Source organism: Salvelinus alpinus, chromosome 7 (genome assembly GCF_045679555.1).
Source record: "Salvelinus alpinus chromosome 7, SLU_Salpinus.1, whole genome shotgun sequence".
In the NCBI taxonomy this organism is placed as follows: Eukaryota; Metazoa; Chordata; class Actinopteri; order Salmoniformes; family Salmonidae; genus Salvelinus; species Salvelinus alpinus.
The window spans coordinates 81,445,291-81,464,590 of NC_092092.1; the positions used below are offsets into that span (position 1 = coordinate 81,445,291).

Genomic DNA, 19,300 nt, shown 5'->3' on the forward strand with positions numbered 1-19,300 from the left:
AGTATGGCTGAGGATAATATAAACAGTAAGACTCAGGGTAATATGGCTGAGGATAATATAAACAGTAAGACTCAGGGTAATATGGCTGAGGATAATATAAACAGTAAGACTCAGGGTAATGTGGCTGAGGAGAATATAAACAGGAAGACTCAGGGTAGTATGGCTGAGGAGAATATAAACAGTAAGACTCAGGGTAGTATGGCTGAGGATAATATAAACAGTAAGACTCAGGGTAATATGGCTGAGGATAATATAAACAGTAGGGCTCAGGGTAATGTGGCTGAGGATAATATAAACAGTAGGGCTCAGGGTAATATGGATGAGGAGAATATAAACAGGAAGACTCAGGGTAGTATGGCTGAGGATAATATAAACAGTAGGACTCAGGGTAATATGGCTGAGGATAATATAAACAGTAAGACTCAGGGTAGTATGGCTGAGGATAATATAAACAGTAAGACTCAGGGTAATATGGCTGAGGATAATATAAACAGTAGGGCTCAGGGTAATGTGGCTGAGGATAATATAAACAGTAAGACTCAGGGTAGTATGGCTGAGGATAATATAAACAGTAAGACTCAGGGTAATATGGCTGAGGATAATATAAACAGTAGGGCTCAGGGTAATGTGGCTGAGGATAATATAAACAGTAGGGCTCAGGGTAATATGGATGAGGAGAATATAAACAGGAAGACTCAGGGTAGTATGGCTGAGGATAATATAAACAGTAGGGCTCAGGGTAATATGGCTGAGGATAATATAAACAGTAAGACTCAGGGTAGTATGGCTGAGGATAATATAAACAGTAAGACTCAGGGTAGTATGGCTGAGGATAATATAAACAGTAAGACTCAGGGTAATATGGCTGAGGATAATATAAACAGTAAGACTCAGGGTAATATGGCTGAGGATAATATAAACAGTAAGACTCAGGGTAGTATGGCTGAGGATAATATAAACAGTAAGACTCAGGGTAGTATGGCTGAGGATAATATAAACAGGAAGACTCAGGGTAATATGGTTGAGGAGAATATAAACAGTAGGACTCAGGGTAGTGTGGCTGAGGATAATATAAACAGTAAGACTCAGGGTAATATGGTTGAGGATAATATAAACAGGAAGACTCAGGGTAATATGGCTGAGGAGAATATAAACAGTAAGACTCAGGGTAGTATGGCTGAGGATAATATAAACAGGAAGACTCAGGGTAATATGGTTGAGGATAATATAAACAGTAGGACTCAGGGTAATATGGTTGAGGAGAATATAAACAGTATGACTCAGGGTAGTATGGCTGAGGAGAATATAAACAGTAAGACTCAGGGTAGTATGGCTGAGGATAATATAAACAGTAAGACTCAGGGTAGTATGGCTGAGGATAATATAAACAGTAGGACTCAGGGTAATATGGTTGAGGATAATATAAACAGTAAGACTCAGGGTAGTATGGCTGAGGATAATATAAACAGTAGGACTCAGGGTAATATGGCTGAGGATAATATAAACAGTAAGACTCAGGGTAATATGGTTGAGGAGAATATAAACAGGAAGACTCAGGGTAATATGGTTGAGGATAATATAAACAGTAAGACTCAGGGTAATATGGCTGAGGATAATATAAACAGTAGGACTCAGGGTAATGTGGCTGAGGATAATATAAACAGTAAGACTGAGGGTAATATGGCTGAGGATAATATAAACAGTAGGACTCAGGGTAATATGGCTGAGGATAATATAAACAGTAGGACTCAGGGTAATATGGCTGAGGATAATATAAACAGTAGGACTCAGGGTAATATGGCTGAGGATAATATAAACAGTAGGACTCAGGGTAGTATGGCTGAGGATAATATAAACAGTAGGACTCAGGGTAATGTGGTTGAGGAGAATATAAACAGGAAGACTCAGGGTAATATGGCTGAGGAGAATATAAACAGTAGGACTCAGGGTAATATGGCTGAGGAGAATATAAACAGGAAGACTCAGGGTAATATGGTTGAGGAGAATATAAACAGGAAGACTCAGGGTAATATGGCTGAGGATAATATAAACAGTAAGACTCAGGGTAGTATGGCTGAGGATAATATAAACAGTAGGACTCAGGGTAATATGGCTGAGGATAATATAAACAGGAAGACTCAGGGTAATATGGCTGAGGATAATATAAACAGTAAGACTCAGGGTAATATGGCTGAGGATAATATAAACAGTAGGGCTCAGGGTAATATGGCTGAGGATAATATAAACAGTAGGACTCAGGGTAATATGGCTGAGGATAATATAAACAGTAGGACTCAGGGTAATATGGCTGAGGAGAATATAAACAGTAAGACTCAGGGTAATATGGCTGAGGATAATATAAACAGTAAGACTCAGGGTAATATGGCTGAGGATAATATAAACAGGAAGACTCAGGGTAATGTGGTTGAGGAGAATATAAACAGGAAGACTCAGGGTAATATGGCTGAGGATAATATAAACAGTAAGACTCAGGGTAATATGGCTGAGGAGAATATAAACAGTAAGACTCAGGGTAATATGGCTGAGGAGAATATAAACAGGAAGACTCAGGGTAATATGGCTGAGGAGAATATAAACAGTAAGACTCAGGGTAATATGGCTGAGGATAATATAAACAGTAAGACTCAGGGTAATATGGCTGAGGAGAATATAAACAGGAAGACTCAGGGTAATATGGCTGAGGATAATATAAACAGTAGGACTCAGGGTAATATGGCTGAGGAGAATATAAACAGTAGGACTCAGGGTAATATGGTTGAGGAGAATATAAACAGGAAGACTCAGGGTAGTATGGCTGAGGATAATATAAACAGTAGGGCTCAGGGTAATATGGCTGAGGAGAATATAAACAGGAAGACTCAGGGTAATATGGTTGAGGAGAATATAAACAGGAAGACTCAGGGTAATATGGTTGAGGAGAATATAAACAGGAAGACTCAGGGTAGTATGGCTGAGGATAATATAAACAGTAGGGCTCAGGGTAATATGGCTGAGGAGAATATAAACAGGAAGACTCAGGGTAATATGGTTGAGGAGAATATAAACAGTAAGACTCAGGGTAATATGGTTGAGGATAATATAAACAGGAAGACTCAGGGTAATATGGTTGAGGAGAATATAAACAGTAGGGCTCAGGGTAATATGGTTGAGGAGAATATAAACAGTAGGGCTCAGGGTAATATGGTTGAGGAGAATATAAACAGTAGGGCTCAGGGTAATATGGTTGAGGATAATATAAACAGTAGGGCTCAGGGTAATATGGTTGAGGAGAATATAAACAGTAGGGCTCAGGGTAATATGGTTGAGGAGAATATAAACAGTAGGGCTCAGGGTAATATGGCTGAGGATAATATAAACAGTAGGGCTCAGGGTAATATGGTTGAGGAGAATATAAACAGTAGGACTCAGGGTAATATGGATGAGGATAATATAAACAGTAGGACTCAGGGTAATATGGTTGAGGAGAATATAAACAGTAGGACTCAGGGTAATATGGTTGAGGAGAATATAAACAGTAGGGCTCAGGGTAATATGGCTGAGGATAATATAAACAGTAGGGCTCAGGGTAATATGGTTGAGGAGAATATAAACAGTAGGACTCAGGGTAATATGGATGAGGATAATATAAACAGTAGGACTCAGGGTAATATGGTTGAGGAGAATATAAACAGTAGGACTCAGGGTAATATGGATGAGGATAATATAAACAGTAGGACTCAGGGTAATATGGCTGAGGAGAATATAAACAGTAAGACTCAGGGTAGTATGGCTGAGGAGAATATAAACAGTAAGACTCAGGGTAGTATGGCTGAGGAGAATATAAACAGTAGGACTCAGGGTAATATGGCTGAGGATAATATAAACAGTAGGGCTCAGGGTAGTATGGTTGAGGAGAATATAAACAGTAGGGCTCAGGGTAATATGGTTGAGGAGAATATAAACAGTAGGGCTCAGGGTAGTATGGTTGAGGAGAATATAAACAGTAGGGCTCAGGGTAATATGGTTGAGGAGAATATAAACAGTAAGACTCAGGGTAGTATGGCTGAGGAGAATATAAACAGTAAGACTCAGGGTAGTATGGCTGAGGAGAATATAAACAGTAGGACTCAGGGTAGTATGGCTGAGGAGAATATAAACAGTAGGGCTCAGGGTAATATGGTTGAGGAGAATATAAACAGTAGGGCTCAGGGTAATATGGCTGAGGAGAATATAAACAGTAGGACTCAGGGTAATATGGTTGAGGAGAATATAAACAGGAAGACTCAGGGTAGTATGGCTGAGGAGAATATAAACAGTAAGACTCAGGGTAGTATGGCTGAGGAGAATATAAACAGTAGGACTCAGGGTAGTATGGCTGAGGAGAATATAAACAGTAGGGCTCAGGGTAATATGGTTGAGGAGAATATAAACAGTAGGGCTCAGGGTAATATGGCTGAGGAGAATATAAACAGTAGGACTCAGGGTAATATGGTTGAGGAGAATATAAACAGGAAGACTCAGGGTAGTATGGCTGAGGAGAATATAAACAGTAAGACTCAGGGTAGTATGGCTGAGGAGAATATAAACAGTAAGACTCAGGGTAGTATGGCTGAGGAGAATATAAACAGTAGGACTCAGGGTAGTATGGCTGAGGAGAATATAAACAGTAGGGCTCAGGGTAATATGGCTGAGGATAATATAAACAGTAAGACTCAGGGTAGTATGGCTGAGGAGAATATAAACAGGAAGACTCAGGGTAGTATGGCTGAGGAGAATATAAACAGTAAGACTCAGGGTAGTATGGCTGAGGAGAATATAAACAGTAAGACTCAGGGTAATATGGTTGAGGAGAATATAAACAGTAGGGCTCAGGGTAATATGGCTGAGGAGAATATAAACAGGACTCATTGTTGGTCAAACACCAGTACTTTGTTTACATTCTCATGGTGAGAGGTATAAGAAATACACCTTTCTCTCTCTCTCTCTCTCTCACGCTCTCTCGCGCTCTCTCTGTCTCTCTCTCTCTCCTTCTCGCTGTCTCTCTCTCTCCGTCTCGCTGTCCCTCTCTCTCTCTCTCTCTCCTTCTCGCTGTCCCTCTCTCTCTCTCTCTCCTTCTCCATCCCCCCGTCTCTCTCTCCCTCTCTCTCTCCCTGTCCCTCTCTCTCCCTGTCCCTCTCTTTCTCTCTCTCTCTCTCTTTCTCTCTCTCTCCCTCTTTCACTGACTATCCCTTTTTCACTCACTATCCCTCTCTCTCTCTCTCCTTCTCCATCCCCCCTCTCTTTCTCTCTCTCCCTGTCCCTCTCTCTCTCCCTGTCCCTCTCTCTCCCTCCGGCATGTAGATAGAAAACAGTACAGTACAGCTTTTTAAAGTACCAGTACTAAGCCATGACCCCTGTGACTACCACCCAGGGTCAATAAACTTGTCCAGTCTGGGACCCAAATGAGAAATGATGTGTTTTCCTGGGACCCAAGCTTAGGAAAATATGCAACTGTATGTAAATATTGGTACATTTCATTTCCCTTATGCCTAAAACAAATGCAATATAGACAAAAACAAATAACAATGAAATGAAATAGCCATATAAATAGCTAGTCATGTTTATTTCCCCCATTAAAAACTCATATCTACATATCTGTCTAGGTTGGAACTGTTAAATTGCAATACATTCTGAACTGGAACGAACGGATTGATCACATCACACTGATGAATAACAGAACAAACACACAGGCTTTTTGATAGAGCAACCCTAAGTAACAGTACAGATGAAAACTGACCAGGCCTACTATACATCTTACTGTACATCCTACTGTACATCTTACTGTAGAAATGACCAGGCCTACTATACATCTTACTGTACATCCTACTGTACATCTAACTGTAGAAATGACCAGGCCTACTATACATCTTACTGTACATCCTACTGTACATCTAACTGTAGAAATGACCAGGCCTACTATACATCTTACTGTACATCCTACTGTACATCTAACTGTAGTAATGATCAGGCCTACTATACAACTTACTGTACATCTTACTGTACATCCTACTGTACATCTTACTGTAGAAATGACCAGGCCTACTATACATCCTACTGTACATCTTACTGTAGAAATGACCAGGTCTACTGTACATCTTACTGTAGAAATGATCAGGCCTAGTATACATCTTACTGTAGAAATGATCAGGCCTACTGTACATCTTACTGTAGAAATGATCAGGCCTACTGTACATCTTACTGTAGAAATGATCAGGCCTACTGTACATCTTACTGTAGAAATGATCAAGCCTACTGTACATCTTACTGTAGAAATGATCAGGCCTACTGTACATCTTACTGTAGAAATGATCAGGCCTACTGTACATCTTACTGTAGAAATGACCAGGCCTACTGTACATCTTACTGTAGAAATTATTGTTGAAAGAAAGTCTAGGTTGGAGCTGTTACTGTTAAAATACAAATCATCATTTTTTTCCCTGAACTGGAATAAACTGATTGATCCTGGGCTGTCTAGAAGAAAAATAATCTAGAAGAGAAAGAAACGCACACCTATTTAGGCGAGGTGCTGGCTAGCGGAGTAGAACACTAGAAAATAAAGGAGAGCCGCACACTCTAGGAGCTCAGATGCAAAAATGTAATGTCCAAACGTTTCATCAGCCAAGCTCTTCATCAGGGTATAATCACAAACACTGCCGGATGACTCGTTTATATAGTGTCAAAAGACACACAGGTGTCTGTAATCATGGCCAAAAGTGGCCTAATATCATTGGTTAATTCTCAAATATTAAAATGGCATATAAAGAGCAGCATACAAAAAAACAAATGGATAGCATACGATCATAGATTCATTTTAGACTACACAAGCTTACAAACAATTACAATAGCAAAGTCACAATAATCACAAGAATGGATTCAGATCAAATTCTACGTTGAGACCAAAGGGAGCAAGGGCCTTTAAATTAAAGATCCAGGCAGGCTTTCGTTTTAACAATAAATTATCACGTTCACCCCCTCTTCTAGGGAGGGTGACATGTTCGATGCCAATATAACGCAGAGACGAAATCGAGTGGCCTGCCTCCACTAAGTGGGCCGCAACTGGGTAAGTCAAGTTTTTGCACCTAATGGTGCTCCGATGCTCTGAGACACGTACTTTTAATTCGCGCTTTGTTTTACCCACATCATTTTTACCACAATGACAAGTTATAAGATAAATAACTGCCTTAGTGGAGCAGGTGATAACACCTTTGATTGGGATCAACTTCCCTGTTTGAGGGTGTTTGAAGGATCTGCATTTATAAGTGCCATTGCATTGAGCACAGCCAATACACTTGTAATTTCCATCGAGTAGGGGCGCAAATAGACTTGGGGTGGTAAATCAGAGTGTACCAATTGGTCTCTGAGATTTCTGCCCCGCAAAAATACGACCAAGGGAAGGTCCGAAAACACATTACAGAGACTATCATCGGATTTTAGAATGTGCCAATGTTTGTGAACGATTCCCTTAATTTGTTCAGAGCGCTTTGAATAGCGGCTAGTTAGAATACAAGAATGCGTCTTTTTGCGTGGCTGCCCTTGAAAAAGGTCATGTATCACATCCGGCCATGATTGGGAGTCCCAAAGGGCGGCGCACAATTAGCCCAGCGTCGTCCGGGTTTGGCCGGGGTAGGCCCTCATTGTAAATAACGATTTGTTCTTAACTGACTTGCCTTGTTCAAAAAGGTTCAATTTAAATTTAAAAAAAAGATTTATAAAAAATAATCACATGGATGTTGACCAGAAAACACACACACACACACACACACACACACACACACACACACACACACACACACACACACACACACACACACACACACACACACACACACACACACACACACACACACACACACACACACACACAGTCCTAATGAGAGTTGTGCTGCTGGTTGAAGTTTTCAACAAGCATGTCTATTCTGGACTCAGTTGTTGACAGTGCAGCATTGAGGTCATGCTCAGCATTGCGACTGTTTCTGTACTTGTTTTTTTAAGTATGTGAGAGTTGAGAACCCTGACTGACATAGAAACATGGTGACAAACAGGACCAGAACATCTACTGCTTCCTCAGTCAGGCAGGAGGCCACTTCCTGCTGTAGATGAACAACCCAGACCTCTGTGTGTGTTTTGCCTCAAAAAGTATCTTGCTTCAATCAGTTGTTTCAAGTTAAGAATAAAAATGATGACTTGTATTTTAACAGCAACGGTTTCAACCTAGACTGGTTTTCTCCAATACTTTCTACAGTAAGATGTACAGTAGGCCTTTTCATTGTTCATCTTCATCTGTACTGTTACTTAGGGTTACACTATCAGGAGCTAGCTAACTTGCTTTGGCTAACGTTAGCTATTAGCTGTGTACAAGGCCTGGGGATTGTTTGAAAGAGAAACTCACATATACATTTACATTTACATTTAAGTCATTTAGCAGACGCTCTTATCCAGCGCGACTTACAAGTTGGTGCATTCACCTTATGATATCCAGTGGAACAACCACTTTACAATAGTGCATCTAACTCTTTTAAGGGGGGGGGGGGGGGGGGGGGGGGTTAGAAGGATTACTTTATCCTATCCTAGGTATTCCTTAAAGAGGTGGTGTTTCAGGTGTTTCCGGAAGGTGGTGATTGACTCCGCTGACCTGGCGTCGTGGGGGAGTTTGTTCCACCATTGGGGTGCCAGAGCAGCGAACAGTTTTTACTGGGCTGAGCGGGAGCTGTACTTCCTCAGAGGTAGGGAGGCGAGCAGGCCAGAGGTGGATGAACGCAGTGCCCTTGTTTGGGTGTAGGGCCTGATCAGAGCCTGAAGGTACGGAGGTGCCGTTCCCCTCACAGCTCCGTAGGCAAGCACCATGGTCTTGTAGCGGATGCGAGCTTCAACTGGAAGCCAGTGGAGAGACCGGAGGAGCGGGGTGACGTGAGAGAACTTGGGAAGGTTGAACACCAGACGGGCTGCGGCGTTCTGGATGAGTTGTAGGGGTTTAATGGCACAGGCAGGGAGCCCAGCCAACAGCGAGTTGCAGTAATCCAGACGGGAGATGACAAGTGCCTGGATTAGGACCTGCGCCGCTTCCTGTGTGAGGCAGGGTCGTACTCTGCGAATGTTGTAGAGCATGAACCTACAGGAACGGGTCACCGCCTTGATGTTAGTTGAGGACGACAGGGTGTTGTCCAGGATCACGCAAAGGTTCTTAGCACTCTGGGAGGAGGACACAATGGAGTTGTCAACCGTGATGGCGAGATCATGGAACGGGCAGTCCTTCCCCGGGAGGAAGAGCAGCTCCGTCTTGCCGAGGTTCAGCTTGAGGTGGTGATCCGTCATCCACACTGATATGTCTGCCAGACATGCAGAGATGCGATTCGCCACCTGGTTATCAGAAGGGGGAAAGGAGAAGATTAATTGTGTGTCGTCTGCATAGCAATGATAGGAGAGACCATGTGAGGATATGACAGAGCCAAGTGACTTGGTGTATAGCGAGAATAGGAGAGGGCCTAGAACAGAGCCCTGGGGGACACCAGTGGTGAGAGCACGTGGTGCGGAGACAGATTCTCGCCACGCCACCTGGTAGGAGCGACCTGTCAGGTAGGACGCAATCCAAGCGTGGGCCGCGCCGGAGATGCCCAACTCGGAGAGGGTGGAGAGGAGGATCTGATGGTTCACAGTATCAAAGGCAGCCGATAGGTCTAGAAGGATGAGAGCAGAGGAGAGAGAGTTAGCTTTAGCAGTGCGGAGCGCCTCCGTGACACAGAGAAGAGCAGTCTCAGTTGAATGACTAGTCTTGAAACCTGACTGATTTGGATCAAGAAGGTCATTCTGAGAGAGATAGCAGGAGAGCTGGCCAAGGACGGCACGTTCAAGAGTTTTGGAGAGAAAAGAAAGAAGGGATACTGGTCTGTAGTTGTTGACATCGGAGGGATCGAGTGTAGTTTTTTTCAGAAGGGGTGCAACTCTCGCTCTCTTGAAGGCGGAAGGGACGTAGCCAGCGGTCAAAGATGAGTTGATGAGCGAGGTGAGGTAAGGGAGAAGGTCTCCGGAAATGGTCTGGAGAAGAGAGGAGGGGATAGGGTCAAGCGGGCAGGTTGTTGGGCGGCCGGCAGTCACAAGACGCGAGATTTCTTCTGGAGAGAGAGGGGAGAAAGAGGTCAAAGCACAGGGTAGGGCAGTGTGAGCAGAACCAGCGGTGTCGTTTGACTTAGCAAACGAGGATCGGATGTTGTCGACCTTCTTTTCAAAATGGTTGACGAAGTCATCCGCAGAGAGGGAGGAGGGGGAGGGAGGGGGAGGAGGATTCAGGAGGGAGGAGAAGGTGGCAAAGAGCTTCCTAGGGTTAGAGGCAGATGCTTGGAATTTAGAGTGGTAGAAAGTGGCTTTAGCAGCAGAGACAGAAGAGGAGAATGTAGAGAGGAGGGAGTGAAAGGATGCCAGGTCCGCAGGGAGGCGAGTTTTCCTCCATTTCCGCTCGGCTGCCCGGAGCCCTGTTCTGTGAGCTCGCAATGAGTCGTCGAGCCACGGAGCAGGAGGGGAGGATCGAGCCGGCCTGGAGGATAGGGGACATAGAGAGTTAAATGATGCAGAAAGGGAGGAGAGGAGGGTTGAGGAGGCAGAATCAGGAGATAGGTTGGAGAAGGTTTGAGCAGAGGGAAGAGATGATAGGATGGAAGAGGAGAGAGTAGCGGGGGAGAGAGAGCGAAGGTTGGGACGGCGCGATACCATCCGAGTAGGGGCAGTGTGGGAAGTGTTGGATGAGAGCGAGAGGGAAAAGGAGAGGGAAAAGGATACAAGGTAGTGGTCGGAGACTACTATACTACTATATACTACTATGAGATAGGACTCCCTTATTTCAGCTGATCGTCACCTTCTATAAAATGACAACAACGCCTTGTTTCCTGAAGCCCTGTTTCCTGAAGCCCTGTTTCCTGAAGCCCTGTTTCCTGAAGCCCTGTTTCCTGAAGCCCTGTTTCCTGAAGCCCTGTTTCCTGAAGCCCTGTTTCCCGAATCCCTGTTTCCTGAAGCCCTGTTTCCCGAATCCCTGTTTCCTGAAGCCCTGTTTCCTGAAGCCCTGTTTCCTGAAGCCCTGTTTCCCGATGCACTGTTTCCTGAAGCCCTGTTTCCTGAAGCATTCTGCCCTGTTCTGAAAGAATTCCCTGTGTTTACCGTCATGCTGTGGATGTTTGGTCAGGACTTGTCGTTATATGAATTTGTTCGTTTTGATTGACTCATCACTAAGCACTTCCCAGCACAAAACACATTGTTGGAGCTCCTCGTTAATTCTCGCAGTTTGTATGAAAGAGAGAAACTCATCGGTGTATTGGCTTTTCATGACGATTGAGCTCAGTCAGAACTTGTTGCGAGCATGAGTCCATTTGGCGAGTGGGAATAAGTGGCTGTTCTGGTGGGGGGAGGGGGGAGGGGGGGGAGGGGGGGGGGGGGGGACAGTTTTGGACCCCCTTGTGGAGCCCCTAAATGTGGAGTATGAAATAATTTTTACATAACACATTTTTGCTATCGTTCTTATTTTACATCCGTTATTAGACAGTGGCAACGCTGATGATTATGAACATGGTCTTTTGCCTGCTAATGCCTGCTAATGCAGTGAAGAAAACGATATGACAACAATAACGTCTAATGTAACTGGCCCCTCTAACAGTACAACTGGGCCCCTCTAACAGTACAACTGGGCCCCTCTAACAGTACAACTGGGCCCCTCTAACAGTACAACTGGCCTCTCTAACAGTACAACTGGGCCCCTCTAACAGTACAACTGGGCCCCTCTAACAGTACAACTGGGCCCCTCTAACAGTACAACTGGGCCCCTCTAACAGTACAACTGGGCCCCTCTAACAGTACAACTGGGCCCCTCTAACAGTACAACTGGCCCCTCTGACAGTACAACTGGCCCCTCTAACAGTACAACTGGCCCCTCTGACAGTACAACTGGCCCCTCTAACAGTACAACTGGGCCCCTCTGACAGTACAACTGGGCCCCTCTAACAGTACAACTGGGCCCCTCTAACAGTACAACTGGAACCCTCTAACAGTACAACTGGGCCCCTCTAACAGTACAACTGGGCCCCTCTAACAGTACAACTGGCCCCTCTGACAGTACAACTGGCCCCTCTAACAGTACAACTGGGCCCTCTAACAGTACAACTGGGCCCTCTAACAGTACAACTGGCCCCTCTAACAGTACAACTGGGCCCCTCTAACAGTACAACTGGCCCCTCTAACAGTACAACTGGCCCCTCTGACAGTACAACTGGCCCCTCTGACAGTACAACTGGCCCCTCTAACAGTACAACTGGGCCCTCTAACAGTACAACTGGGCCCTCTAACAGTACAACTGGGCCCTCTAACAGTACAACTGGCCCCCTCTAACAGTACAACTGGCCCTCTAACAGTACAACTGGCCCCTCTAACAGTACAACTGGCCCCTCTAACAGTACAACTGGCCCCTCTAACAGTACAACTGGCCCCTCTAACAGTACAACTGGCCCCTCTAACAGTACAACTGGCCCCTCTAACAGTAAAACTGGCCCCTCTAACAGTACAACTGGCCCCTCTGACAGTACAACTGGCCCCTCTAACAGTACAACTGGCCCCTCTGACAGTACAACTGGCCCCTCTGACAGTACAACTGGCCCCTCTAACAGTACAACTGGGCCCCTCTAACAGTACAACTGGGCCCTCTAACAGTACAACTGGCCCCTCTAACAGTACAACTGGCCCCTCTGACAGTACAACTGGCCCCTCTAACAGTACAACTGGGCCCCTCTAACAGTACAACTGGGCCCCTCTAACAGTACAACTGGCCCCTCTAACAGTACAACTGGCCCCTCTAACAGTACAACTGGCCCCTCTAACAGTACAACTGGCCCCTCTGACAGTACAACTGGCCCCTCTGACAGTACAACTGGCCCCTCTGACAGTACAACTGGCCCCTCTAACAGTACAACCGGCCCCAGTTTGCCCCCCCCCCAGTTGAAATGGTCTAGAACCGCCACTGGTGGGAATGACAAGTCAGTGGTTTACAGCGTATCACCTGCTGTTGAACGACATCGCTGCAGCGTGTGTTGTGGAGCGATCTCCAAGAAAACTCTAAAAAAAATATCTGGTAAACCGCGAAACACACGGGCATCTCCCTCTCCCACTCACACAGCTGCCAAACTGAGCAGAGACCGCCGCTAAGCAGAGAGCGCACTGAACAAAGACCGCTGCTAAGCAGAGAACGCACTGAACAGAGACCGCAGTTGCACTTGGCCAAATAAATTCATGAAATAATTATACATTTACTCTGACATGTCGCGACTCACCATTAACAGGTCCCATACTTTAAGAAAGGCTGCCCCAGTGTGTTTCCAACCAGAGACAATAGATGTACTACACTAGGGCTGCAACTGGCACTTTATTCACTACCCTATGGGCCTCTGGTCAAAAGTAGTGCACTACCCTATGGGCCTCTGGTCAAAAGTAGTGCACTACCCTATGGGCCTCTGGTCAAAAGTAGTGCACTACCCTATGGGCCTCTGGTCAAAAGTAGTGCACTACCCTATGGGCCTCTGGTCAAAAGTAGTGCACTACCCTATGGGCCTCTGGTCAAAAGTAGTGCACTACCCTATGGGCCTCTGGTCAAAAGTAGTGCACTACCCTATGGGCCTCTGGTCAAAAGTAGTGCACTACCCTATGGGCCGCTGGTCAAAAGTAGTGCACTACCCTATGGGCCTCTGGTCAAAAGTAGTGCACTACCCTATGGGCCTCTGGTCAAAAGTAGTGCACTACCCTATGGGCCTCTGGTCAAAAGTAGTGCACTACCCTATGGGCCTCTGGTCAAAAGTAGTGCACTACCCTATGGGCCTCTGGTCAAAAGTAGTGCACTACCCTATGGGCCTCTGGTCAAAAGTAGTGCACTACCCTATGGGCCTCTGGTCAAAAGTAGTGCACTACCCTATGTGCCTCTGGTCAAAAGTAGTGCACTACCCTATGGGCCTCTGGTCAAAAGTAGTGCACTACCCTATGGGCCGCTGGTCAAAAGTAGTGCACTACCCTATGGGCCTCTGGTCAAAAGTAGTGCACTACCCTATGGGCCTCTGGTCAAAAGTAGTGCACTAAATAGGGAATAGAGTGCCAGTTGGGACACAGAAAGCCCTGTCTGGTACTAAGCCTGGCAGCTCCACAGCGTGAAATCACCAGTGACAGGTACTATTGATACCAATACGTTCAACAAGGCTCTGTGAGATCTGGTTGGTGTAGAGAGACTAAACTGGAGTCTCACCTTGCTAATTGGATCAGAGGGTTACAGATAAATGATGTCTTTCCTCACAAAATGGTTTACAGTACACCTTTTTTTTGTCTTATATGAACTAAAATTAGCAACACAACGGGGTGTTGGAGGTGTTACAGTTGTAACTGTGTTGCTATGCAGTGAAAGCCCATAGCAACAAGGCAGCTAGTATGGTGCATGCACTGGGTAGAGCTATGTATGGAGGACAGCATTGACCCCTATAAGATGTCCTTATGCTGAAACTCTTGCCTGATAGTGAGAGTCTTTTAGGACAACAAAACCACATTGCGTATTACAAATCAGCTCTAATATTTTTAATTCCATTGTTCAAAAATCCTAAAATGCTCGCGAAGTAGGCTCGTTGTTTGTCCTCCTAAAATATAACACCAGTAAAAATTAGTAAAAACTAGTGGAAAAGTTCAACTGTCGGCCACCAGGGGGTGGCAGAGTTCTAGAGGAAAGGATGGAAAATAACCAGAGCCTTGCATTGGGTGGAAAAATACCCTTATGGATGAGGAGTTCCCCAAAACTTCCTTTTGGAACATGCTGCAATGTCTTCTACTATTACACCTGCAGATAACACCGACTCAAAACAACAAACATTATGTAGACATCCTGTTATAAACCAATAATACATGCGTTACTAGTGCATTCAATATATGCAGATTCTAGTTTGCCTCTATAGGCTATGTTTCATAATATCGCCATACTGTTTGTTGCACATGGTCACTGACAAAATTAATGATTGAATGAAAAATAGCAATAAATAGGTATACGAGGCCTATAATAATTATACATAATTCCGTTGTAGCATTCCTTTAAAAATATTTTCAGCTGATGCAAAACAACAACGAAAAAAACAAGCCAAATTATGTATGACATGTTATACAACCAAAACCATTCACTCAAAACAGACGCATAAAGAAACATAAGCACACACTTTATTGGTGCATTTATTTTTGCCTATTTGCTTCAGGGTGTAAATGAATTCGGTCTGCGGGACAACTGAGTGCTTACTGTGTTTTGTAGGAGTTCAGAAAGGGGGCAGATGGGCACTTATGCCACGGTGGATTTGCATAATGTATTCTGGCGTCAGGTGACGTCAGGACTCAGTTCAGCTATAAGGGCCGCCGGTGGCAGAAATAGAATCACTCGCTGAAACCTAACGTGGCTCATATCACCGACATCAACCTACCGCACTACGCTCAACTCAACTCACAACAAAAAAGCAACCGAATCGAGTCGTGCAGTCACTCGAGTGATTAAGCTGAATACAGTAACCCCGGATTTGTATCTATCTAGGTAGATTTATCTACTCAACCAGTCGCAAACGTGGCGAGAAGCATTATACAAACGGGTCTACTGCTGAACATGAGTACGGAGATCTTCAAAACACCAATGGAGGTTGCTGTCTATCAGTTACATAACTTCAGCATCTCGTTCTTCTCCTCGTTAGTAGGAGGAGATGTGGTGTCTGTAAAACTCGACAACAGGTAAATAGATAACCGCACTTGATTTAGTGTGTTATTGATGCGTAATAGATTTCATAAAAAATATTTAATCAAAATTGTTGCAATTCGAGATTGAGATAGTCATATGTATTTATTTGCAAATAGACTCAACACATCCAGGTTATGCCGGTATTCGTTATGATATCATTAGAAATACCGTAATGCTGTGCAATCTGAGTAATGCAATTTGACTCCAACCTGCCGCATGTATCCCCCGGGTGCGTCTTCAAACACAAAAGTAGAGGGAGTGGATTGAGTATCTTGAAACACTCTCGATATTATGTCATCCTTTGCAGCGCGCAACAATGTATCTAGCTAGCTAGGTTGCAACAACAAAAAGAAAATGCAGAATTTTAGGACAAGGGTGGTGCAGGCAGGCTGTTTTTTTCATACACATGTCCAATCTAAAATAGGATCAGAGTCGTAGCAACGTTCATTCGTGGACAGAAATAGCCTAAACACGAATTAAACAAACATTTGTGATGGCTTTACATGGCAATTGCATCTAAAAAAAAGACTCTAAATAAGTTGTATCTTGGCCCCGTTTGTTTGTTTTGATCAAATGCTTTGATTTGTTATGTTGACTTATGTCATCTCTTCTTCTCTCCTCCACAGTGCCTCGGGTGCTAGCGTTGTTGCCATTGACAACAAGATAGAACAGGCAATGGTATGTATCAGCAGCAGCAGCATTATACACTTTATCATTCATATCATCGCTCATAATAAGCCATAACCCATAATAGTAGACACCATATTCATGCACTTTGCCCATAGTAATCATATACTGTACAGTACATTGGTCATCATAGCAGACTAATCTTTAGTCAACTACGTAAGTATATTATCTTGGCCAGGTCGCAGTTGTAAATGAGAACCTGTTCTCAACTGGGCCTACCTGGTTAAATAAAGGTGACATTAAAAAATAGTACAGTAGAAGCTTCAAGTGTTAATGGCACAAGTAGAGTGAAATGCCTTTCTTGTCAACTCAAAACCCAACAATTCAATAATCAATAACAATGTATTACTAAAAACACAAGAAATACACTAAGTAAGTAAGTGTACTAAAAAGTGAGTTTTACATACCATATTTACAATATGCAGGGATACTAGAGAGATGGAACTATACGTGCCTGCAGCATTGGGTGGCTACAGGGCCACGTGATGTGGCATGTGACTATGTTCTTTCTGCTGCGTTCTGAGTCAGACAGGGAGTCGGGCAGGTACAACAGTCGGACTATTAAATATTTAGTTTATTGATAAACTTTAGTACCTTAATACAGGCCATATGGGTACAAATCTCTGTATTCATATGGCCTGTTACTACAAGTTACCACAGGTGTTTGTAAGGCACGGTAGGTTAAGCTTATGCTATAAATCACCCTAAATGGATAGATTTAGTTTGTATGAGTTGCACAGAACTCTCTCTCTCTCTTGCTCTCTCTATCTAAACAGACGTCTCTAACAGTAGATCTCATTCCTTCTCTCCTATCTTAGGATCTGGTGAAGAACCACCTGATGTACGCAGTCAGGGAGGAGGTTGAGATCCTCAAGGAGCAGATCAGAGAGCTGGCTGAGAAGAACAACCAGCTAGAACGTGAGAACAGCCTTCTGAAGAACCTGGCCAGTCCAGAACAGATGGAGAGCTTCCGCGAACGGGTTCCGTCCGACTCAGACGCTCTGGTTCCCCTGCAGCTGGACAACCAGTACCAGCAACAGGCCCAAATTGGACTCCATAACCCTGACCAGTCCTGCCACATCAGCGCTGGCTCTGCTGTATAGGTGGTTCTGCCTTGGACCTCCAGTTGTAAACTAATCGTCGCTGCCAACTTCAGTGAAGCTGTCTGTAACAGATGATGAAACACAATTGATGAACGGAGCACATGAAAAAAATGCTCTAACTAGCGGCTATAGGCTGAAGCTATAAGCTAAAATGAGCCTTTCCGACGACATCTAGACTCTTTCTCTTTAGACAAAAGCGCTAAACGAGAGGGCTCACATGTAGCCAGCCGGAGAACGCTTGCATTGGGACAGAGGGGAGGCTCCGGCCTTCTGGGGCCAGGAGGGCCAACCCTTCAGCCATTCTCTACCACCCCTGCTACAGAGGGGGGAGAGGGCTAAGAGACAGGGCTGGCCCAGGGACCTGATCCTGGGGATGCCTCTCCACGCCAGAGTGGCCCGTCCTCCAGCTTACCTCTCCAGGTTCAGCCAAGGAAAAAGGAAATCTTCTCCAAGACAGATAGAGAGACGGCCCTCCAGTCTCTGCTAGACCCCCCCCCCCCCCACCATGTGGATTTCTTCTGATAGTACAAGTTCTGGGGAGTCAGTCAGACCATATCTCAGCCATCTTGTGACTGTTTCCACCTGCCACCATCTACTGATATTCTCTGTCAATATTCCTTAAGAAGAAGCAACGTGTCTTCGTGGGAACCAAACCTGAGCTCCAGTACAACGAGGAGAAGGAGGATCTAGGAGATCCTGGACTGTTGCTGGGAGAGAAAGGCCTGTTGCTTCTCTATCTCAACCTCACTGCTGATAACTGATTACCATAATCATGATTCAGAACATCATAGCTTGTATTCTCTGCAGTTGGGGTGTGTTGCTTATGGGGGAAAATCCTGCTATTTTACTTTTCTTCTGATTCTGAACAAAATGGAATACTTGTTAATAGGTGCATTGTAACTGTTCAGTTAAATTATGTATTATGGGGATGGAAGAATCTACTACCCAGTATGCCTAGCTCTGTACATTTGACTAACGTGTTCAGAGTAGTGGGCTGGAGATGAATTTGAGCAGCTGATTTGTCTTCTAAAGGCTGTGAATGTGATCCTGACCTAGCAGACATGTTCTGCGTGTTCAGATGCCAACCTCAACTTGAATCAATGGCATGACTATAGTGCCTATCTCCAGAAGAGGAATACCAACATTTCCACAATGGACTTTTGTGTTTTCTAACTACCAAAGACGATGTCTCATTACTACTCCAAACGACAACAAGCAACCTGGACCATGTGTACATCGTTCACAGGGAGAACTCTTGTTAGCAGTAATGTTTTGTTTTTTGATAAACGTTGGGTATTGTTGCTGTATTGTGTCCATGAAACAGGTATATATTTTTTAAATGATGTAATGGATACAAAATGCACATTTGCAATAAACCCTATGTTTACACTACAGCTATGTTTCCCTTTCAGTTGTTGTTACTCAAGGGCATTGCAATCTACACGGACAGTAACATGATTATATCATTATTAAGCAATAAGGCACGAGGGGATGTGGTATATGGCCAATATACCACGGCTAAGGGCTGTTCTTATGCATGACGCAAAGCGGAATCCCTGCATACAGCCCTTAGCCGTGCTATATTGGCCAATATACCACAAACCCCCAAGGTGCCTTATTGGTATTATAAACTGGCTACCAATGTAATTAGAGCAGTAAAAATACATGTTTCGTCATACCTGTGGTATACGGTCTGATAGAC

The 19,300-nt window shown here is 44.4% G+C and overlaps 1 protein-coding gene across 2 annotated transcripts in view; it reads left to right on the forward strand.

Annotated features, from left to right (window-relative positions):
• The window catches only part of tsc22d3 (TSC22 domain family, member 3), a 92,306-nt gene extending 73,314 nt beyond the window's left edge, over positions 1–18,992 (forward strand). Inside the window, exons 1-3 of one of the 2 annotated variants that reach the window (XM_071411914.1) lie at positions 15,446–15,801; positions 16,435–16,486; positions 17,314–18,992. In XM_071411914.1, coding sequence (XP_071268015.1) covers positions 15,680–15,801; positions 16,435–16,486; positions 17,314–17,598 — 459 coding nt within the window. In that variant the 5' untranslated portion in view covers positions 15,446–15,679 and the 3' untranslated portion in view covers positions 17,599–18,992. Of the gene's footprint in view, positions 1–15,445; positions 15,802–16,434; positions 16,487–17,313 lie in introns of those variants that run through there. The other variant, XM_071411912.1, reaches the window with a different exon arrangement.
• Positions 18,993–19,300: the final 308 nt, after the last annotated feature.